The sequence below is a fragment of the Artemia franciscana genome, chromosome 10 (assembly GCF_032884065.1).
Source record: "Artemia franciscana chromosome 10, ASM3288406v1, whole genome shotgun sequence".
Taxonomy (NCBI): Eukaryota; Metazoa; Arthropoda; class Branchiopoda; order Anostraca; family Artemiidae; genus Artemia; species Artemia franciscana.
Genome location: NC_088872.1, coordinates 31833715 through 31858435, shown reverse-complemented (window position 1 = coordinate 31858435; position 24721 = coordinate 31833715). Strand labels below are relative to the sequence as shown.

The window sequence follows — 24721 nt, the reverse complement described above, 5'->3', positions numbered from 1 at the left end:
CTATTTACCATTTTCATATAAGGTGGCCGAAGAAAAAAAAAGAACAAATAATTGTGTTGCAAGAGCAACACTTTGGTTTTGTCGTGTTTTTTTTTTTTTTTTTTTTTTTTTCTAGCATCCCAATTTCAGCTTATTCCTAGAAAGTGGTAAGGGTCTAGCCTCTGGGGTTTTTACGGACAGTGTGTACCTTAAGCCGGAATGATGAATATGACTTTGCATTTTGGAAAGCTTCATAGAACTCTTGCCTGGGGCCAAAAAGGATGGTTTTTGCTTGTGTTTCTACCCATTTCTGTTCGTGATTTCAGCTGAGTTTATCATTCGGTTTTTCGCACTTGGGATTCCGGTAGAGAAGTGGTATCAGATGTGCTTCTTAAACTTTAAAAGTTCTCTCATTGATAACGAAATTAGAGCTTATCTTTTGCTACTTTCTAAATGATCACGTTAGCAACTTGGCCTAGGGCAAAAAGTCAACTTTTGAACTAAGACAGATTGACTTTGCTTTCGACGGCAGTCAATAGCTCATGATGAGCTGATCAAAGTATATGTCATCTATTTTTTTGGTAAAAAAATTCCTACATGAGATATATCAGTTTGAATGTTTAAAGGGGTTGACAACTTCAGTAGTAAGGTACACACTGAAACCGAAAACAGGCCAATACCAATTGAGACATATAGGGGAGTTTTAAGCAACAGTCGGCTGTTTAGCTCATAATCATCCTCGGCAATCAGGGGTTCGCAACTTTTGCACCTATTATTTGTTTCCGGCGTATTGGATGGTAAGACAAATTTGGTTCCAGTGGTAAGACATGTAGGGGACTTGTAAGTAATAATCGGCTGTTAGGCTACAATCATCTTCAGTGACGAGGGGTTTGCACCTTTTGCTAGTTGTAATTTGGGGTTTGCAACTTTTGCGAGTTGGTGTAACTAGTGTTTATTTCAAGATTCTTACAGATTAACAACTTCAGCGTTTAATCGAAGCGAGGAAACAAAACCAAAGTGTTGCTCTCACAACACCTTACTCGGCGAAGCCGAACAAAGGTTGCCATAACACCTCACGTTGCCCACGCTACGTAGATCTAGTTAATACATTGAAAGCATGCTAATTTTTATCACAGGCAATACTAGAGCGCTGTCTCTGATGAAATATTGAAGAAATTTCTGTCGTTATTTAACTATGAATTAACAAGAGCTAGGAGCTCATATGGCACTTGTGACGAGGTCGGAAGAGCCAAGAGCTCATATGGCATAAGCTCTAGCGAAATTTTAAGAATCAATAGATTGATTTAAATGGAAAATCAGAGACTTAATGCCGGTTGGGATTTAAAATAAGAGCTGACACAAGGTCCTTCTAAATATCAAAATTCATTACGATCCGATCACCCACTAGTAAGTTAAAAATACCTCATTGTTTCTAGTTATTCCTCTCATTTCGACCCCCCTCCAGATGGTCGAATCGGGGAAATCAAACCTTATCAAGTCATTTTGTGCAGGTCCCTGACAAGCCTGCCAATTTCATCGTCCTAGGACATCTAGAAGCACCAAAGTCGCATAAGCACTGGACCACCTAACTCCCCCAAAGAGAGCAGATCCAGTTCGGCTACGTTACTCGCGTATCTACGATATTTGCTTATTCTACCCACCAAGTTTTATACTGATCTCTCCACTCTAAACGTTTTCTAAGATTTCTGGTTTCCCCCTCCAACTCCCCCCAATGTCACCAGATCTGGTCGGGATTTAAAATAAGAGCTCTGAGACATGGATTCCTTCTAAATATCAAATTTCATTAAGATCTGGTCACCCGTTCTTAAGTTAAAAATACCTCAATTTTTCTAATTTTTCCGAATCAACACCCCCCCCCACTCCCCCAAAGAGAGCGGATCCTTTCCAATTATGTCAATCACGTGTCTAGAACTTGTGATTATTCTTCACATCAAGTTTCTTCCCGATCTCTACACTCTAAGCGTTTTCCAAGATTTCCAGTTTCCAAGCCTCCAACCCCCTATGTCCTCGGATACGATTCAAAATGAAAGTTAAGTATCCGAGACAAAAGATCTTTCTATACATCAAGTTTCACTAAGATCCGATCACCCATTCGTAAGATAAAGAAACCTAAATTTTCACGTTTTCCAAGATTTCCAGTTTCCCGCTCCAACTCCCCCAATGTTAAAAGATCTGGTCGTGATTTAAAATAAGAGCTCTGAAGCACAAGATCCTTCTAAATATCAAATTTCATTAAGATCTATCAACCGTTTGAAGTTACAAATGCCTCATATATTCTAATTTTCTCAATTAACCCCCCCCCCCACTCCCCCAAAGAGAGCGGATCCAGTCCACTTGTGTTAGTCACGTATCTTGGACTTGTGTTTGTTCTTCTCTCGAAGTACTATCCTGATCTCTCCACTCTAAGCGTTTTCCAAGATTTCCGACCCCCCAACTCCCTCCAATGACACTGGATCCGGTCGAGATTAAAAATAAGAGATCTGAGTTACGAGATACTTCTAAATATGAAATTTCGTTAAGAACCGATCACTCCTTCGTAAGTTTAAAATACCTCATTTTTTTCTAATTTTCAGAATTAACCTTCCCCCAAACTCTCCCAAAGAGAGCGGATCCGTTCTGGGTAGGTCAATCAGGTATCTAGGACATGAGGATAAAAAAAATGAGGATCAAAAAAAAAATGTAATTAGGAGTGGAAAAAACCTACTGTCGCGCAATGATAAAAAAACAAAATAGTAAGAATATGTTTAGTCCCAGCGAAAATTTCTTCTAGGATTGTAAATATGTATGGGAACTCTTTAACCTTTCATCATGAAGAAATGGGTATCTAAGTTTCAACACTACCATGAAAGCGTTCAGGATGATCCAGGCGAAGGACCGTTTGGAAAGAGTAGAATTATCATAAACATATAATTAAAAATATGAATCATAATGATTTGAGGAACCAGTGTCCAACAGTTCATAAAATTTCTTTTCATGTAAAGATTTATATATATTTGCAAAAAAATACATAACAGTTACATTTTGCATAAGGATTTTTATATAAAATAGCTTTGCCTAAGATGGGGGAGACATATGCTCGCTACGAATCAAGATACATTTGGGCAATATTTTCCTAACAGTGCTTGGTACGAATGCGAAACATATGTTAGTTTCTGTGTCGACACGTGACACATGATGAAATACAGCCAAAAAATTGAAAAATAGTTTATGTAGGATACACAGGTTGATACTTCAACTCCGAAGACCGCAGAGTGGCATCAGCAGTGAAGGTCAGGCCGTCATTTGTCCGCTGAGCAAAACAAATTTACCGTATTGACTAACTTGAAAAAGGAAAGAGAATAATTGGAGACAAAAACGACAGCACTATCTTGAAAGTACTAGAAACCTGAATAAAAATTCCGTCAGGACAATGTACACGCCCAAAACCGTGAGCAACCTCCTCATAAAGTACTGTAGCAACCTTCCTGTCTCACAGATTTGGCTCTTACGCTTATCTTTGCCTATAACACAAACGTTGCTCAGGGTTGACGTTTGTCATCAAATTATAAATCGTTATGCCTGTAAGTAAGTTTTTAAAAGACCTTCTAGACAATCATTACAGAGACAGAATAATGGGACTGAGATACCGCTCGGAAAAGGTGTATTAATACTAAAGTTGTGTATACTGATTTAACCCCTTGAAACCATAAATCGTCACATTTATCATCGAGCAGAAAGCTTTTCAGACCACCCTCATAATTTAATAAAATATGGTTAACTGTAAAAGGAAGAGTGGTCAAACGAGAAAAAGAGGTTTACGCCATAATTTCTATTTTCCCTTCCTTCAAACAAGGAATATATAATGGCATCAAGATAAGCATTTTAAATCTACTAATAGTCTTAAGCATTTGAATTAGAATACAATTGTTCGGTTTTAAGCGAAAGTCTCAATCAGTGACAGCGAGTAGAAATACACAGTGACCTTGTTTGATCCTGAAGCTCAAAAGGTGCCTTGTTGCTTTAACATTTTTTAACTTTATGCAACAGGGTCTTTGAATTAATTAGGGGTACAAAGCATGAATAATCTTCAAGGAAGTGGGTTAAATGTCTAAGATTGAGGCTAGGACATAATTGCAAAACAAAGTTACTAATAATAAGCACCCGGTAAAATACATAAGGCCGGAAGCTATTAACTCCACGCTAAAAGGAGGTCGAAAAGATTTGTATATATCTTTTTTGCAAGGATATTTAATGTTTAACTAATGCTGAAACATCTTAGTCAACCAAAAAAAAAAAATAAAAAAAAAATAAAACAGACATACGATACAAAATATAAGGCTTAAATATACTGGAGAATTGACACCTTAGAAACACTGGGATTTGGATTTAATTAACCTTGATTCCGAACTTTTCGATTATGAGTTCTTTCCCAATTACAAGAGGTTAATTATTGGGACAAAAACACAGATATCTAGCTTTGGTGAACGAAACCTGAAATGAGTTATTTTTTGCTTGTTTTACATAGGAATCGAGTAATGTTCGTGAATGAAAGCGTGGCAATCATACGATAGTCAATTAAAAATTAAACAATAATAAATATCACTTATGGGATAGACTGATCTTTGAACGTCTTGAGCTTACTGTCATGCTTCACTCCCTAACCGAATATTTCCTTAATTGTACGCAGCCGGTAAAAGAAGAAAATAAAATTACCAATCAAAGCCTCAACATCAAAGAAGATGACATGAGATTCAGGATCTTTGGGTGCCATCTTCAATCCCTGAATTGACATAGCTGAACCCCGAATTTTGTAGTTTTCATTCGATTCGCCTGTGTTGCCCCCTTGCAGCTTTTGCAACTCGTGCAAACCACGCTAGGATATAAAACGAAATTGTTATTTACGTCTAAGGCACTCAACTGTTTCAGAAACAATTGCAATAGAAATATTAAAAGTTAATAGACAAGTTAATTCCAAGAATGGAAGCTAAGAGCTTCTTCTTACTTGGTGAAACGAATGTGCATTAACCACGTATCCCTGCGTGTCGGAGAAAACAGACACCAAACTAAAAATAATCAAAGGATATAGAGTGCTAGTTTTTGGAGAAGTTGCATTTCACAAAAGCATACTTTAAGTGATAATTTTTTCTATTGCATAAAAGTCCTTGCGCGTTTCACTTAGTGGGTTTTTAGTGTGATTGAACAGGCTATTGTATACTGGTATTAACCAGTATCGATACTGGTATTAACCAGTATCGATATGTCAGTGTTGAAAGAACTTTTCTAGAACTGTAAGGACGAGCTACAACAACGTATTTCGAAGCTTCAAACTAAAAATAAAGCGTTAAAAGAATAAAAAAAAAAAAACTGCTAAAGACTGAGCTAATTCATATCAGGACCACTGCTTTACGGTTTTAGCATTACACTAAAAAATAATATTCTGATACACAGTGTCTTTACATACAATTAAATAAAAAAAAAAACATTTAACTGCAAGTAAGGAACAACATTAAAATTTAAAACAAACAGAAATGTAATTAGTGAAAAATCCATCCCCCGGAAATTCCTTCATGGAAAGATCCTTCCATGTAACCCTCTCCAACCGATCCCCCGTTCCAACGCAAAAAGTCCCCCTGAAAACGTCTGTATACTTCCCAATAACCATTAATATGTAAACAATGGTCAAAGTTTGCAACTTGCAGCCCCTCCCCCGGGGACTATGGGGCATTAGGTCGTCCACAAAGACATAGTTATTAAGTTTTCGACTATGCTGAACAAAATGGCTATCTCAAAATTTTACTCTAGTGACTTTGGAAAAAATGAGCGTGGGAGTGGGCCTTGGTGCCCTCCAATTTTAATGGTCACTTAAAAAGGGCAACTTTTAATTTTCGTTAGAATGAGCCCTCTCGCGACATTCTGGGATCACTGGGTCAGTACAATCACCCGTGAAAAAAAAAAAATAAACACGCTTCCGTGATCTATCTTCTGGCAAAAAATACAAAATTCCACATTTTTAAATAGAAGCTTGAAACTTCTACAGTAGGCTTCTCTGATGTGCTGAATCTGATGGTGTGATTTCCGTTAAGATTCTATGACTTTTAAGGGGTGTTTCCCCCCTATTTTCTAAAATAAGACAAATTTTCTCATGCTCGTAACGTTTGATGGGTACGACTAAACTTGATGAAACTTATATATTTAGAATCAGCATTAAAAATACAATTCTTTTGATGTAACTATTGGTATCAAAATTAAGTTTTTTAGGGTTTCGGTTACAATTAAGCCGGGTTACTCCTTACTACAGTTCGTTTCCATGAACTGCTTGACTGAAGATGCCCTGACGGCACTGAGCATATTCATGAACAAAGCTCTCGAACTAAAACTTTTGCGAGCTGATATTTGCTTGATATTAGAAAAAGCGTTCGACAGTTTGTTCCATAGGATCCTAAAAAGTACATTAGAAGCAATCGGAGCAAGAGGAAATGCATTGGAATGTTTTTGGTCGCATCTTAGCCATCGGCACATATACATAGAAGAATATCTGTTAAATATCATCATGGTAAATTTCGACGTGCCACAGGGTTTAATCCTATGTCAACTGTTATTTTTAATTCATTTGATTGATCCAGATCATATACTGGACCCAAATTTTGGAACCTCATAGTGCCACAAACTCTGCTCGGATGAACGCACTTCAAATAACGACAACGACTTTGATGAGCTGGTGGCATTCCCAGACGACACTACCATGGCCTCCTGTAACTCAAGACATAGCAACACTCCAAGAAAAACAGAAGATTGCACTAGAAGAAATTTACGTCTGGATTAATGCAACTCAATTAAGGGAGACAAATCGTGTGTTGTATTCTTCCCTTCATTCAAAAATAATTGGAGTGAAGACTTCTGGTGGTACGATTGGACGAAAAGAAATGGGTTGAAAACCTCCCCTACCTATACCACACACAGGGTGTGGCAACAAAGCTCATTCATAATCTGGGCATCCTAAAAAAAACTAAAGCATGCATTTACTCAAAATGCATTTACTCTTCGTCTACTTTGCAACAGACTTCTGAAGCCTCACCTGCAGTATTGCACCATAATTTGGCAATTAGCTTTCAAATCCACCTCAAGAGACTTGATTCAATCAACAAAACTTCACTGAAAACTGTGAAAATATAGACGATTAGGTCTTCTTTGGATTGGTTTGCTTTACCGTCTTTCGTGATAAATTTGCAATTCTGAGTTGTCCCCCGAGTTGCTCCCATCTCTTTTCCACAACCTGTTTCGATTGACATCTGAACACCATGATAACACACGTGATCTGCTATTGACGTTCAATGAGAAACTTTAACAGTGCATTCTGATTTTGAAATTTTTATATATTTCTTTCTATGTAAACTAAAACCGATTAGAACATGAAACCTTGAAAAGTGAATATCACTTGCAATCTTGAGCTCTTATTCATATAATCATCACCATCATCATTTTATGTATAACTCATCACAAAAAACTGGGCAGAAAGCCCAGAAGAAAAAAACAGAGTAAAAGTCAAGAAAAAACGAAAAAGAGACAACAGAAATAAAAACACACTTTGATAACTACAAACAAGTGACAAACAAAAATGACCAAAATTGGGAAGACTTCTGGCATTCGGTAGAGAAATCACAAATACACTTCTCAATAACCGCAGCTGGGTTTACCAGTTGATACTCTTTACAGAAAAGAGTTACTTGTCTGGGTTGGAAATTCCATTAAATCCTTTGTAAATTTAAAGTAAAGGAAAAAAAAACTTGCTTTCTCTTGCCACAATTAAGGAGAGACCAAAGAGGACCAAGGGCAAGTAAGTGAGGAGCTGTTAGGCTATTATATAACTGATTACGAAGCGAATTTTGTTACAAAACCAACACATTATATTATATTAATACAATACGATGACCATAGCATAACTGGGTACTGCATAAACCAACCAAAACTGAAAACATCACCGTAAAACAAAACGGTTTAGGGTTCACACAGTAATGATGAATATTTGCAATTCAAATGGAATCTGTAATAAACTTTAATGATATACCATATAAAGGGTTCATACGAATTTAAATAACTAATGAAAAATGGTCAATCCAGAGTTGTTTTTTTTTTTTTTTTAAATCCAAAGGAAAAAGAGATCACAAAAAGGTTTTTCCAGGCTATCTAACAGTAATTACAGGCTAAGAGGCCGCCTTCCTTGTGTATCTGATAAATCTTTAAATCGTTTTTCAATGATATTTGTTTCCTTTTATAAATCTTATTTGGTACATATTTGCATTTCTTCTATGGCTTGGATTAGAGTAACTTCCTCTCACTCTTTTTCAAAATAAAAATAGCCAAGCAAATCAATTAAATAGAATTCACCTGAGCTGCATGCCGAATGGCGGCCAGATTTCTATGTCGCAAACCCCTAAAAAAATGTACAGCTGGATTGGCAAGTCCACTGTCACTCACATCAACAAGGACAGAGTTTTCATCGCAAGCGTTCATCAATTCTTCAGCTACCATACCTTGAACGAGCCGATCCAATTGACCTAAAAAATGAGGTAGAAATAAATAAACAACATGAGAAAGTAATAAAATCATGCCAAAAAGTTTCAGTCCCTCATTCCAAATAATACTGAGAAAAAAACTGAAAAAGCCGTACATATGACCCAGTGTTTTCTAGGCTTATCAAACTTGATGATATTTTAATGGTGAAAATTACATACATAGGGTGGCAAATATTTTGACTGCATGCAGAAATACCAAAAAACATCCTGGACTGTGGGAAATTGTTATAAAAAATTTTATAGCCTTTCCCTTGTCATATTTTGTCGAAAACGTTTTGTTACTATACTAAATTAAATAAAAACAAGTTTTTTCGATTGAAAGTAAGGAGCAACATTAAAACTTAAAACGAACAGAAATTAATACGTATATGAAGGAGGTTCAACCCTTCTCAACACGTCGCTCTTTACGCTAAAGTTTTTTTTAGTGCTTTTAAAAAAGCTTGTTTTTGTTCTAATTAAACGACCCTTGTGTTTCAAGAGTCGTTCTTAAAGAATCGGGACAAAATTTCAACTTTAACGTAAAGAATGAGGTGTTGAGAAGGAGGCAATCCCCTTCATATACGTAATAATTTCCGTTCGTTTTAAGTTTAGTATTGCTTCTTAATTTCAGTTGAAAAAACTTAATATTTGGTTACTTTTTAAATATTACCAGGAAATCTGGCCCCATCTCCACGAAGAAATCCCCTCCCCACGGAAATATCCTCAAGACAATTCAATCCCGGTGAAAATTTATGCAAGACATTTACCTTTCGCAACTCCATGCGTAATATTGAGACGGAAAAGAGAAAGCAAGACATATAAAAAGGATTTTGTTTGGCAATTCTGGCACATTCCCCCAGTGCACATTTTCCCCTAATAAGTTTACCCCTGGAAAATTACCTCCCCATGGAAAAATCCCCAGATGAAAATTCGTCCCCCCAAGGCGAAAATGTATACATACTTCCCAATAACAAATACTATGCGTAAACAATGAGGAAGTTTTATAACTGAAAGACCTTTCTCCTTGGGCTGTGGGGGGTCATATTATATCTAAAGGCATAGTTATTGGGCCTTTTAATTATGATGAACAAAATGGCTATCTCAAAATCGTGATCGCACAATTTTGGTGAAAAAGGGGCAGGGGAGGAGGCCTAGTTGCCCTTTTTGGTCAATTAAAAAGACATTAGAACTGTCTATTTCCGTTAGAATGAGCCCTACCACGTTATTCTAGGGCCACTGAGTAGATCTGATTAACTCTGGAAAAAAAAAATAAATAAACACGCATATCTTCTGGCAAAAAAATACAAAATTCGACATTTTTGCAGATAGGAGCTTAAAACCTCTACGATAGGGTTTTCTGATACGCTGAATCTGATGAAATGATTTTCATTAAGATTATATAACTTTTAGGGGGAACTCAGTCACAACACAAATATCTATCTAGCTATAATATATCTAGATACATATCTAGTTATAATCTATAGCTAGGTTGAATCTTCTCATTTTCTTTCGAACTTTGGGATTATGGTTAAACGTAGCTACCGGAACAAGCAAAATTTTGAAGGTGATCTATGAGAAGAAAAAGTTTGGGAACCTTTGAGCTAGATCAATGAAATTTTTTGAGATGGATCTACAGCTAGAAAGAGGCCTTAGAAAGGTATTTTAAGCTGATATCACCAACCCCCTAATTGTGCTGCTTAAAACTTGGGTTAACTTTAAAAAAATTATTTTATTTTTTTGCGAATTCTTCAACGCTAGGACTGCTGGCCTTGGCAAAAGTATTCTCAAAATTTGAGCTCTGTCGTTCCCTGTAAGCCAGTTTTTGAAATTATCATTCCCTAGCAAAACCTTATTCTAAGTCAACAAAGACTCACTGTCCTGAAGGGGGAGAATTGAAGGTGGATAATTGAAGGTGGAAAAAAGACTTCAATTAATAAAGATGATTCATAAAGAAAAATACTTCAAAAGGTCAAAAAAGATCGCTAATTGATGAGAGCTTACCTGTTTCCATTTGCCAAACATATACAGAGCCATCGGTGCACCTCACCATCATGAAATCATCTAAAGGCCTCCATTTTATAGTTGATATGGGATAGACATGTCTAGAAGCAAGCAAAACAAGCTTCCTCTCTTTGAGATTAAGAATAGCTGCCGAATGATCCCCTGCTATGCTGCATATACTTGATAGCACTCTTTGCTAAAATTGAGAAAAAATACAATCGAGTGCCCATTTACAGTCGCTATCACGCCTAAGGGTTACATTTATCGCTTCTGAAAAATTTGACACTTCTGAGATAATTGTCGAAAAGCGTTTACTACACCGTTCTAAAGGGGAAGATCAGCAGGGAAATGTGTGTTTAATCATTCTTTGATACTCTGATTCGCACTATATTGGTTACATTGCCTTTGAGAAGAACTAAGCAAACAATTTTTGGCAATATCAGTGTGAACATGTCAGACACAACTTTAAGGCCTGAAAGCGACGATATTCAACACTGAAATTCACTCCATCTCAACATCGATATTATCTGAAGCTAGTTAAGGCTCTCACAATAAGATTTTACTAATAAAGATATTTAGCTAGTGCGCATTTGAGCCAATGAGATTTCTCATAAAATTCTCTGATTGACCGAATAATTCTGAATGGCTCAAATTAGCGCTAACTCATTCTCAATATTAGTAGATCTAATTATGAATGGGCCCTTACCATATCTTAATGTCTTTTTACATTTTACAACCAGTCAATGTCAGTGGCCTAAATGACCTTTTTTACTTTTTTTGGGCCCCGTCCCCGAAGATACGGACCTTTGTTCACTTCAGCAAGGCAATCACAATAACCTAAATAGTTTTCGACTGATCACTCTTAAGCAAGAGGAAAATTATAAAAATTTGCTTTGGACAGAAGGTAGTTCTCATTTTTGGCTATTGTGTCATTGTGCAGTGTTGTACTCAATTGACTTTATTTTACGGTAGTAATGACTAACCCAAAAGTCTAATGATCAATATTCCATGAGTCTACCACCTTGGTTAGATTCATGGTGTTAGTAGGTAAGTTAGTAATAGGCCTTAGCACTCGGAAAGATCATAAACCATGATTGAGATAATCCTTGCCGAATAGCAAATTGTTGAATTGTTGAAACAGAAAAATTGTAAGAATGACAAACCGGGAATGACAGTTTTTTCACGTTTTCTTATAAAACCCATTCTAATACCAGATATTTTCTGAAATAGTTGACAGGTTTTTATTTTTCAGTTGAATTTTAAAACCAACCGACATCATGTTAACAGGCCTTAACATTTGGAGGGATCATACATCATTTGCTTGACATAATTCTTCGTTAAGATTGAAAATATTACGAATTAAAAAGAATAATTATAATTTTATCAAAATCATTGACAGTTGCTTTTTCAAGTTTCTACTGTGTCTTATCTGTTATATGAAATGTTTACCAGGTTCGATCATTTATTTCCGTTTTAAAACCAACCAAAATGTCAATGTAACTGCCAAAGCAGGGGGGGGGGGGGGTAAGAAAAAAAATTACGATTTTGAATACTCCCCCCCCCTCGCCCTTTCTGTGATTTGTGCCTGTGTGCACCTATGCTTACCAATCACAACTTTCTGAATAATTTTTTGATTTGTAACCTATAATTAAGTTCAAATACATTACGCTTTAGGTCCTTGGCTAGGTTATGATTCTAGATTATAAACTATAATTTTGAATTTTAGCGATATTTATGCCTAACCTGTTTTGCATATAAATAATCTAAACAATGATTCTGAAAAAGTTTTCAGAAAGTGAAACCTTTACAATAGTAAAAGTTAAGTTTTTTTTTCTGTTTTGTAAGCAACTTAGTATTGAATAAGACAAGAAAAAGTTTTACAACGAAAAAAAAATATTTAATCTTCTTTATAATCAAAGGCTTTTCAAAACAACATTAGACCCGTTTCTCTAAACCAATTTAAAAAGCCATAAGGGCCAATATTATTTCCCTTTTTGTCTTTTTTTTTTGCCAGTCGAAGACGCGTTCATTATGCAAGTTTTAATCTGCAAGAGTGGTTTGAAATATTTTCATTCTGACAAGCTATTTTATCCACCAGTTATCTGGAGGCAGTCGTTTAAATGAAGTGAGGTACTAAACGGCAAAAGAAAATCTCGTGTGCTAAAATTGAAAAAAAATATACATTGCACAGCGGTAAAAATGCTTCACAATAGAAGCCTCAATGTAAAACGAAATCAGTTATCGGGCTGCAAAATGTGTATGGTACCTCATTGAAAAAAATGTGCAGCAAAGTTTAGAAAATAGCCCCAAATGAAAGAAAAACAGTATACAACTCAAGACTAAACAGAACAAGAGCCGTGGTTTCTGTAAAATATTGTCAAGTTCATGTACGATGAAATATCCATGAAATATGGTAAATGTTCAGGGGCAATTCAGGTGAATGATCCGATGTTCCAAATTTACTGATTGCTATCCTTTCACAGCCAACCCCATACTCTTGTTGATAAAAATAACTAATCATTTTCACAAAAAAAATCAGATCAAGTACGAAATTTGGCTTTTTTTTAAATTAACAGTTCGTAGTTACTTCACTGTTGAAAATGTTAGCAATTGAGAGTAGAAGAATAATACTAGGTTATATCGCCTAAGTTAAACGGTTATACCTGGACAGTTATAACATAATAGAACTGAAAATTTCCCTTTAAATGAGCTCAATTTGGAAAGTTTTCTTAAGTATTTTAGGGCTACCGGTTCAGTTCTGTGAATGGGTTCAACAGTTAAAACTAACTCAAACGTAACTTATTTGATATACTAAGCTTGCTGAATTACAAAACATGTGAACAGCCAAAGGGGGATTGTTATTTAAGGAAGGGAGCACAACTAAGAAAAAAAAGAAGAGTTACAAGAAACATCATAGCAATCTTGAGATTTTAGGGAGAGGGCCAAAAGTCAGCCTCTCTCACCTCCCCCTAAATACGTATATTGCGCTGTTTTATACAATTTTATGCGCTGTTCATTAAATGAACAGTCTAAACTAGACTCAATTCTTTTTAGAGACGTTTAAAAATATATTACATTGGATCCTAAATTAGAGTCCAACTTTAAGAGTTATGGATACTTTGAGATTAAAAGATATTCTCATAATTGGATCAATACTAGCACCAGAACAAAGCATGTTCATAATAATGAGTTAGAAATGCATGCCCGGCGCAAACTACTCAAACAAAACATCTTACACTGCAATTAGGTGGAGGCACTATAAGTTGTGTTATTTCACCAGCCTGGACACAGAAACGATGAAGCAATGCTCCAGTGTGAAGATCCCAGAGACAAGTGCTAAAATCAACACCACCTGACATCAGATAAGATGAATCATAGCGATTGCTAAATTGATGTGGGTAAAGCAAACAAGTCACTCGTCCTCTATGTCCTTTCATGACAAGGAGCGGTGGAAAACCTAAAACACAAGAACAACAAAATAAATAAGCTTTTCTAACACTCTCACTTTATTCATAACTAAAACAAGACCTTCGGTGCCAAGGCCTCGTGGAGTGTTGCAGCAACCATGAGCCATGGATTACAGTTGTGGAACAACATATACAACTACATCGCCCATATACTGAATGTACATGCTCCCGTACCACGTTTTCAGAAGCGCTATGCTTATTGGAGATTGTTAATTGTAAGGTCAACAAGTCATTACAAAACTTCTGAAATAGGTTCTGTGTGTAGGAAGCAATCATCAAATACTGTATCTCCATTGTTTTTGTTTTTACCTGCATTGAGACAGTGTACTATTTACTATGTTACTATTTACTGAACATCCATAAAACGATTAATTGCGTAAACTTTTATTTCTTAGTGTAGGGTTTATTTTCAAATATAGAAGAGGTCATGTCTTTTTGCTTTACTTTCATGACATTAAATGTGTTCAAAATTACTCGATTTATGAGAAGTTAAAATTCAAAGCTGTGGCATTTTACTTAGACAAAATATAGGGAGTCTGCACAATAAGAACTTCAAATTAAAAAAAAAACAAAGTGGGAAACTAATGTTAGTTTCAGTTCTTAGAAGATCTTGATTTGTATATCCGTGTTCAGATAAATTCCACCTTGACTAGAACAAGTTGTTACCTCTAGGATGTCATGATAATCGAAGGGCGATGACCACTTTAGAAAGTATTTCTTAGTGTACATTTCATTTTCATATACAGAGAAGTACATGTCTTCTTCCTTAGTTTTAATTACATTAAAAGTCTAAAATATAATAAGCATCAAAATCAGAAAAAAAAGAAGAAAATCAGAACTTCTGGGTCAAAATCAAGATTTAAGGAATTATTTCAAAAGAAAAATCATGAGAGACACGGAAGGAAGTTCATGTCATCTTGTGTGCTTTTTATAGTATTGGTTGATTAAAATATAAAAGGGCATCAATCAAAATTTCAGAAAGTAACTAAGGAAATCGGAATTTGGCAAAGGAGACAGACTTTTCCACAATTATTTCCAAGAATTCTAGAAGAAATACAGATTTTTGTTCTCCAGTTCTCAGAGAGACAAGTTAATTTTCTGAAAGGGTACAACATAAAATCGCTCTGAAAAATTTTATCTTTCCATTTGGGACGGTTTTGTATTGGCACCATGTACAACATGAGACAAAAACTTTTTCTTGAGAACTACAAGGAATTTACAAGCTTCACCGGATCTTTTCTGCTCTGTTTTACGATTCCCATACACGGGACAAATGTCGATTTTGCAACCTTAAACCACTTCGGAGCTACAGACAGCTGATCATGAGAAAAAACAACTACAAAAGCAGTATTGTTGCTCTGCAACACAATGATGATCAGTAAATATTTAGAGCAAATGCCCTTATGGCGTAACTTTGACTCAGTTTGATGAGTCCCACCATGATAGTAATGATCAGGAAAAAGCAAAAAAAAACTCACTTTATTTCACTTATTTCAAACATTGCATGTTCAAATGGCACGTTCAAACTTCAGGAAGAGAATATATATTCAAAGAAAGGTTAGAACGAAAACAATTCTATCCCAATAAAATTCAACAGACATGCAACCACAAGGGGCTTTCGTAAATCAGCGGCAGCAATCTACCACCCTAGGTAAAGAGCCAAAAGCCTTTAATGTATTATTTTCTTTTCCCCAGCCACTTTGCAAGAAAAATAATGGTCGTAGAGATTTCGGAAGAAACCCATTCAATTGGACATTGAGAGTTCTAGTTTGTCTGTTTAAGAGTCGAAAATGACTTTTAAATTTTTAGAACCCACCGCTCCCATAAAGACATCCGAAATTTTTTTTGAATGACCAATTTGTCCAAAATAGTCGAAAGGTCCCATGAATATGCTTCTGTGTTGACAAGACAACCAAAGCCTCTGGGGCACGGGTTGTAACTAATGCACTTAATAACACAGGCTTTTGTAATGGAAAGGGCAGCTTGTTTGATGTTGGGGGTGCAATTGGTTCGAAACTTTCAGGGAACACTCTCTGGGTCAAAAAAATCAAACATTTGGTTGTAGGGAGGGGATGGGAGGCCAGGAAACACAGAAATGGATAATGCAAATTTTATCTTTGGTCAGTTTGAAACTTTCAGCCATAATTTCTTGGTTCACGAAAGACCTAATATGCAAAATATTTCGGGGCGTAACCCGCCCCTAATTGGTCTGAAAAAAAAAAGACAGAAAAACATTTAGTCCAAGTCGGCTTGAAACTTTTATTCCAAAGTCTTGGGGATAAGGGGACCCCAGTGCAGAAAGAAAAACATCCCACCACACTAAAAAAGACTTTTTCGATTGGAAATTGAAAATTATAAGGCCTTTTTCAGAGGGCTGAAAGTGTACCAGCCTCTCTCCCGTCCCCCTCTCTGCTATAAAGTCACTCACTGTAACACCCATGATATTGGATCAATGTCTCACGAATTGCCTTGGAAATAAAGTTCAAACTTTCTGAATCTTGTGGTAGTCAAGTAGATTTCAAATTTTAACTTAAGAGAGGTAAATCGAAAGACACTGTGTGTATCCAGGTCATCGAAATAGCATATCTGCAGTATCTTGAAAACAAATTAGAATTTGAAGTTAAAACTTACGTATACAGGGGGAAAATAAGGAGGACGGTGGGGATTTCATATTCTTTTTCTGGGGTGAGGGATAAATTTTTTTTTTATCTTTTATTCACCAAAATATTTGTGCAATATAATCTCCTATGGAAATGCCTAAACGTCTCAATTATTCAACTAGTCTTTTAATTACAGAAAACTGTGGTGATTAAGCTTCGGCACTGTTTCTGTTCTGTTTTTAAAGTACATGTTTTTGGTCTGTTTATACAAAAAAAAAAAACTTTGCCCTATTTCTGTTTTTTTTTCTACCTACTTGTTTTTCCTCTGTTCCCGTGTTTTTTTTTAGTTATGTTTCCCGTGAAAAAAACCAACTCTGTTTCCGGTTTTATTAACATTCATTTACACAACAGCATGTGGGCTTCTTATAAATTCATAGTATCTTCAGTTATGAGGAAACACCCATCATTTTGTTCAGATAAGGATAATGCACCAATATGTTTATTCGTCGAATCTCCACTTGCGATGCTGGGAAAGCAAACAGAGCTTGCAGTATTTTGATCTTTGTTCAGCCAGACATTACACAAAGACAAAGAAAGAAGTGAAGTCAGGATCAGAAAGCCATATAATTGTATAGCCATATAAAACATAGGTAAGTATTATTATGCAAAATATAGGAAAATAGTATAAGAAATTATTGTTTAAATAAGACATTATAAGACACGCAATGGGTTATTATTCGGATGACAATAACTTTGTGTCTTCGTGGCTGCAAACACTATATCAAAAAAATGGTTACAGCATTAAACTCAGGAAATGTTTTTCTCGACATCTGCCTTTTAACCGAGTTTTGAATCTCCTCTAGTTTAACTGCCTGCTACCCCCCATTAATGTTTGGATATAATCCAAGGTCATAAGCAAAAGTTTGCTATTTTTTATTTGGTATTATGAGCAGCTATTAGTGAGAAATAGGTAATTAAAAAAAATGTGGAGACCGTAAAATTGAATCAACTTTCGTTCATAACAAAAGCTATATCCGGGCACCAATGACGTGAATTGGGGAGGAGCCTATCCCCCCTATAATCTTTGTCCCGTTAGATTAAAAAAAAACATTTTGAGTGGTACTTTAGTAGAAAAAAAAACCTTGATATTAGCCTACAATTGAGGCTCTCACGTTAAGAAAACAATTCTTACTTCATAATATGCAGAAGAATTGTAGTTAACAATATTTGATTGCGCTTATATGAGCAAATATATTGTACATATGTACAAATACACAGCCCAAATTAGCCTGTATATTTCCCATACATTTTGGTATGCGTTGTTTTTTAACCCATGTACCCATAAATTGAATCTGCACTGACGAAATCAAGAAACGAAAAGCACATGAGGAATAAATAATTCGGGTAATATATTTACACATTAAGGGTGAGGTATTGGAGTTTGAGGGTACTGTGGAAGCGACTTCAAATTTGTTAACTTCAATTTTTCTGCATATTAAGAAGTAAGAATTGTTTTCTTAACAAGTTCTCGTCTCAATAGCCCAAATTGCAGGCTGATACCAAAGCACAGAGTATTTCCGTTGAAAAAAAGGCCAATACACGTACGATACACGTTATGCCTACCCCCTATATTTTTGTGATTTGACACGATTTCCAGGCATTGGGGGTGGTAGTTGAACCGAAAGTGACTTTACTATCTACCCTTTCAATTACTACCAAAAAAAGTGCAAGAAACTACAGTTTTGTTTATATTTGCATCCCTTTCAATACTTGTTTGAAGAGAATTCTTCAAGAAACTATTGTGCAGCAAAGCTTCTAAGTTTAGTCGAAATTCACAATTTGAGATATGTCATTTTATTTATTTGGCTAAGGACGAATTCGGGGGATTACCTAGAGCAGTAATTTCTGGTGCGAAGCGCTGTTGAAATCTGCAAACTACCATTAAAAAGTGTATTTTTCTTCTGATTTGTCATTTACACACATGTGCTAGGAATTAATTAACATCAAAAGACTATTTTCAGCTGCGAAGTGACTAATCTTTTTGAATTAGCATTAAGAAGTGCCAAGATTCCCTTGCATATTTTTCTTTCACATTTTTGTTTAAGATCATTTTTGAATTAAAATGGAATAGTTGTGGGCATCAAGTCATGGCTAATTGTAGAAAAAGCCAAGACAGATAGTCCAATTGAGGGAGAAGAAAAACTTGGCATTAATTCCCCCCTTATAGGGATTGTATAAAAAGAAGGTTAGTTCATTTGTTAATAGATTTGTCTATCTACTAGCCGTACATGAATCATCATTGCTAGGGCAGTTTCTTTCAGAGGCTTCACTGTTAATCACGCTCAGATTTGCAAATATATTGGAAAGTTGTCCAATATATGTGATAGTTGGGAAATATATTGGATCATTCCAAACATCAGGATGGGAGAAAAGGCAAATAATGCGAAAGTAATGTGAAAAAAGCAGGAAAAGTACATGTTTTTAAAAGACAAGTATAAATTTCGAACAAATGATGTTATTGTGAACTTTAAATAAAAAATCAGATCTTTAAACTTTAAGCATTGAAAAACAGCTATTCAAACAGCTGTTTTTTTTTAGCAAAAACAGCTGTTTTTATCAAAAAACAGAACAGCAACAGAAACAGGTTTCCTATTGTTGTTGACCAGCTCTGTTTCATTAACGCCCTGTTTTTTTCAGTTTCTTAATAAAAAATAAAATAGTGGTGATAAACTCATCAAACATAATTAAACAAATAAACAAATTAAGGTTATTTTAGTTCTAATAAATTTGTTATATGTACATAATTTACACTACATTTTAGGTACTACAGCTTGAGGATTACATAGAATGAGTCCCTGTCCGATTTCCTAGAATTTTCACTGGAAGATGCAGGTACTTCCAGGAATTTTTAAGTAAGATTTAACAGATTTATTGAATTATACACTATAATTATATATTTATTGAATTAATAGATTTATTTATTTCTAGCTATAAAAAAGGAATACAGAACACCTCTTTCATAGCTTGACTAATAGGTGTGACTCCTTTACCCTCGTCTGCTTGCATTCATGTTGTCCCTCATGTTTTATTTTGGTAAATCCTGAAAATTTACATCATGGACTCTCCCTGAAAAACATATCCCATCTCTTGTTTTGGACTATTACAATGTTCCAGTGGGTGGGTGAGTCAAGACAATATAGAGCTGGAGCAACAAAACAATGAATAATTGCTAAAGGAAAGGTTAAAAAAATGACCTTTAGAAAGGATTATATTAGCCCATTAAGACCAATCATCTTTTTTTCATATTTATCAGACCAAATTCACCATAGCCTATTTACATCAATATATTGTATATTTTATAAATTTATTTAACTTGTATATTTAATAAATATTTGACTTCCATTGATATATCATCCTCTAAAATTGAAAATGAAATTCACGAAGAACAAGAGCTAAGAGCTCATATGAAACTTGTAACTTATGCTCATATGAGCTCTAACAAAATTCTAAGAATCAATAGATTGATTTAAAAGGAAAATCAGAGGCTACTCATTTTTTCTAATTATTCCTCTCCCTTCAGCCCCCCAGATGGTCAAATCAGGGAAAACGACTTTATTAAGTCAATTTGTGCAGGTCCCTGACACGCCTACCAATTTTCATCTTTCTAGCACGTCCGGAAGCACCGAGCTCACCAAAGCAGTGGAGCCCCCTAACTCCCCCAAAGAGAGTGGATCCAGTCCGGTTACGCCAGTCACGTATCTACGACATTTGCTTATTCTAGCCACGAAGTTTCATCCCGATCTCTCCACTCTAAGCGTTTTCAAAGATTTCTGGTTTCCCTCTCTAACTCCTCCCAATATCACCATAACTGGTCGGGATTTAAAATAAGAGCTCTGAGACATAAGTTCCTTCTAAATATTAAAGTTCATAAAGATCCGGTCACCCGTTCTTAAGTTAAAAATACCTCAATTTTTCTAATTTTTCCGAATTAACACCCCCCCCCCTAAATCCCCCAAAAAGAGCGGATTCAGTCCGGTTATATCAATCACGTATCTAGGACATGTGCTTATTCTTCCCACCAAGTTTCATCCCGATCTCTCCATTCTAAGCGTTTTCAAGATTACTCGTTTCCCCCTCCAACTCCCCCAATACTACCGAATACGGTCAGAATTTAAAATAAGAACTCTGAAACACGAGGTCCTTCTAAATATCAAATTTCATTAAGACCCGGTCGCCCATTCGTAAGTTCAAAATACCTCATTTTTTTCAATTTTTCCTCTCCCTTCACCCCTCAGATGGTCAAATCAGGGAAACGACTGTTATCCAGTCAATTTGCACAGGTCCCTGACACATCTACCACTTTTCATCGTCCTAGCACGTCCAAAACCACCAAACTCACCTAAGTACTGGAAATCCCCCCAACTCCCCCATAGAGAGCGGATCCCTTCCAATTATGTCAATCACATATCTAGAACTTGTGCTTATACTCCCCATCAAGTTTCATCCCGATCTCTCCACACTAAGCGTTTTTCAAGATTTCCGGTTTCCAAGATTTCTGTTTCCCCCCTCCAGCCCCCTTTGTCCCCGGATCCAATTCAATTTGAAAATGGATCATCTGAGACATGAGATCTTTCTATATATCAACTTTCATTAAGATCTGATCACCCATTCGTAAGATAAAAATACCTCAATTTTCACGTTTTCCAAGATTTCCAGTTTCCCTCTCCAACTCCCCCTAATGTCACCGAATTTGGTCGGTATTTAAAATAAGAGCTCTGAAGCACAAGATCCTTCTAAATATCAAATTTCATTAAGATATGATCACCCGTTCGTAAGTTACAAGTACCTCATTTTTTTATTTTTTTCGAATTACCCCCCCCCCCCCCCCCAACTCTGCCAAAGAGAGCAGATCCGGTCCAGTTACGTAATTCATGTATCTTGGACTTGTGCTTATTCTTCCCACCAAGTTTCATCATGATCTCTCCACTCTAAACGTTTTCCAAAATTTCTGGTCCCCCCCAACTCCCCCCAATGACACTGGATCGGGTAGGGATTCAAAATAAGAGATCTGAGTTACGAGGTCCTTCTAAATATCAAATTTCATAAAGATCCGATCACTTCTTCGTAAGTTAAAAATACCAACCCCAACTCTCCCAAAGAGAGCGGATCCGTTTCAGTTGTGTCAATCACGTATCTAAGACTTGTGCTTATTTTTCCCACCAAATGTCACCCCGATCCCTCCACTCTTAGCATTTTCCAATATTTTAGGTCCCCCCCCCAAACTCTCCCCAATGTCACCAGATCCAGTCAGTTATTTAAATAAAAGCTCTGAGACATGATATCATTCTAATTATCAAATTTCAATAAGATACGATCACCCGTTCGTAAGTTAAAAATACCTCATTTTTTCTAACTTTTCCGAATTAACCCCCCCCCCCCCACAGACGGTCAAATTGGGTCCATTTCTAATTTAATCTGGTCTGGTCCCTGATAAGCCTGCCACATTTCATCGTCCTAGCTTATCTGGAAGTGCCTAAACTAGCGAAACCAGGACAGACAAACCAAAAGAATTTGCGATCGCTATATGTCACATGGTAAATACTAAGTGCCATAAAAACATTTGAAAGAAATTACTGTTTTTTTTTCGTTAAAGCACTATAGGAAAATTTGACTGGAAATTTATATATAGGGATTAATTCTCCGTATTTTGTCTTACACCATTTGTATATGAACTTACCTTTATGAACTGGGTGTTGTCTCAACAAAAGTAAAAGCATGACAGTGGGAGTTCCTTGTAAAATAGCTATGCTTCCATCCTCTCTCCCACAGGCTAACTTTCCTTGATTTGTAATAAATAGACTCGACGTTATGTTAGGGTTGGCTTCTCCAGTTTCGTCCTAAATAAATGGAGAATTCAAATAAGAAGAGTTTTGTTAAATTAGAAAAATAATCTTTATAGGCGCTAAAAATTTATAAAAGATCTCTTAGACCTATCTTTAATAAGGATAAATTCCTTATAATATACCTTCATTGGAAAGCCAAACTGGCTCCACAGGGGGAAAGCATAACAAAATCTCCTTACGTTTTGTCAATCGTGCTTTTCATAATCGAACAAAGGACTGAAATGTGCGTTTTCATGCAAATTTCTGTTAACTAGGATTTTTGTCAAATAAACCCTCTTTTTGAACTTCCTACCTAAGCCTCTCCGCATATTTTAAAAGGGAAAAATACATATAAATTTATTAGTAAATTAAGAACTGGAGGAAAAAGGAAAAAAAGAAAAAAATGGAATTTGGTCCAGTCAGAATTTATATCAAATTCAACAAAAAGCCTAATATTGCTCATCAAAAGCCTAATATTGCTAATCTCTAAACGTTCGCTATATTAAGCTTGGGGCTCCGACTCTACCACATGTTTTCAGTTCACACTCTGCGGACGTAATAGAAAGGTAATTGCCCATTGAAAGCGATAGAAAATCCTTTTCATACTACCAAAACGAATGTGTTTTTTTTGGCTCATTCGTTAGGCATTATGTCCATAAAACGCCAAATGAAAATTGGGTAAACACATCATATTTCGGACTGCAATGAGAAAAGTAGTTAGACTATCCCCTAATGAGGCATTATTTCATGGAATAAAATACCTAGCTAGCACTTAAATGGACTTACTAAAAAACCAAGTTTCTGTCTTGCATTGTTTTCTTCTTTTCTTCCCCAGTCGCTTTACATTGTTGCGGTGGTCATAAAAACATGGGAGGAGCTCATTTGATAGTAAATGAAAAGTTCAACCAGCCTCCTTTCTCGTCATTGTTTGCTCTTGGCTCTTTTTCGGTCCCATGTAACATCAGAACAAAATTGTTTAGATAATTACTTTTCGCAGAATAAACGAAAGGTCCAATATGTTTCAGCCCCATCTTGATTCCAACTATGTGTGTATGCCAACTAATGTGATTCCAACTAAGCATGCCCATCAATCAACTAAAATTTACGTCAGAAGCCTTTATTTTAAAATGGGACATTCACATAATCTAACTGTTGCCAAGGACGCTGCAAGGACGCTCACGGCTGAAATTATAATTTGTGCCACAAAATTGTAATTTCAGATTCAATAGCCCTTGGAAATCAAATTATAGCTGAATATTTTACTTGGTTTGTTGTATTTTGAAGAAGTTACCAATCGTTTACGACCCCTCCGTGCTTGATCCTGAACAAATGAGGAATCTATTTAACACTTCCATATTTAAGAAGGTGATTCAGAAAAAGCTCTGGCCCCACGGCCCTCCAATTACGACGACCAAAATCTACGTGTGATTCTAATTCAACAAGGTATGACGTTTATGCCTTATGTATGAAATATAGGAGGAGTATCGGAATAATAGTACTGGATCTCCATGACCCTGTTTTCGGTACTCCAATTACAAACCCCAAAGGTCCCTTGATAATAACGAGTCAAAAGAGGTACAACATGTACATACAACAAATCTGAGTAAGATCCATATTTTAACAAGAAATAATCAAATTAATATACCCATTGCGTTTATGAAGTTACAACGAGGGGGTGGTTAATTCACAGGGCACTCAATGTGGCCTAGTTAAGAGAACTGCATTCTGTTTCTACTTACGATATTTGTTGGGGGGAACAAAGGATATTGCAATTATAAAAGCAAAACCTATGCAGGATCCGGACCTCAACTAGGTGTAGTGTGTTGACTTTTCTTCTAAATGGCATTTGAAGCCTATTGGCATAATTCGGCACCCTTACCCTTGAGGTTGCAGGGATTACGTCACCCTTAGAGGCAATTTTTTTAGCTTTCGACTTTTCTGAATAAATGACTATCTCGCAGTTTCAATCAGACGTCATGTGCGGAGGAGGCACAAGAGGGTTGGAAAGGGAGGTTGAAGGTTGGTTCCCTTTCCATAGATCTTGGTACTCAAAAAGACACAAGAAAAAAGCATTTACGGCTGAACGAGTTCTAACTGAGCTTTTTCTACCATCCATTGACGAATATCATGAGACCCTGGGAAATATCCCTATTACATAGGAGAAACATTACTCCTTACCGAGGCAACACAATTCAGTACATTATGACCTAATAAAAAAAGGAAAACATACCAATTGACTC

The 24721-nt window shown here is 36.0% G+C and overlaps 1 protein-coding gene across 4 annotated transcripts in view; it reads right to left on the bottom strand.

Annotated features, from left to right (window-relative positions):
• The window catches only part of LOC136032079 (WD repeat-containing protein 7-like), a gene marked incomplete in the record, with an annotated part of 230139 nt that overhangs the window by 147784 nt on the left and 57634 nt on the right, over positions 1–24721 (bottom strand). For all 4 annotated transcript variants that reach the window (XM_065712203.1, XM_065712206.1, XM_065712207.1 and 1 more), the window contains 5 exon segments: positions 4693–4852; positions 8365–8534; positions 10533–10728; positions 13769–13989; positions 22337–22496. In XM_065712203.1, the coding sequence (XP_065568275.1) occupies positions 4693–4852; positions 8365–8534; positions 10533–10728; positions 13769–13989; positions 22337–22496 (907 nt within the window).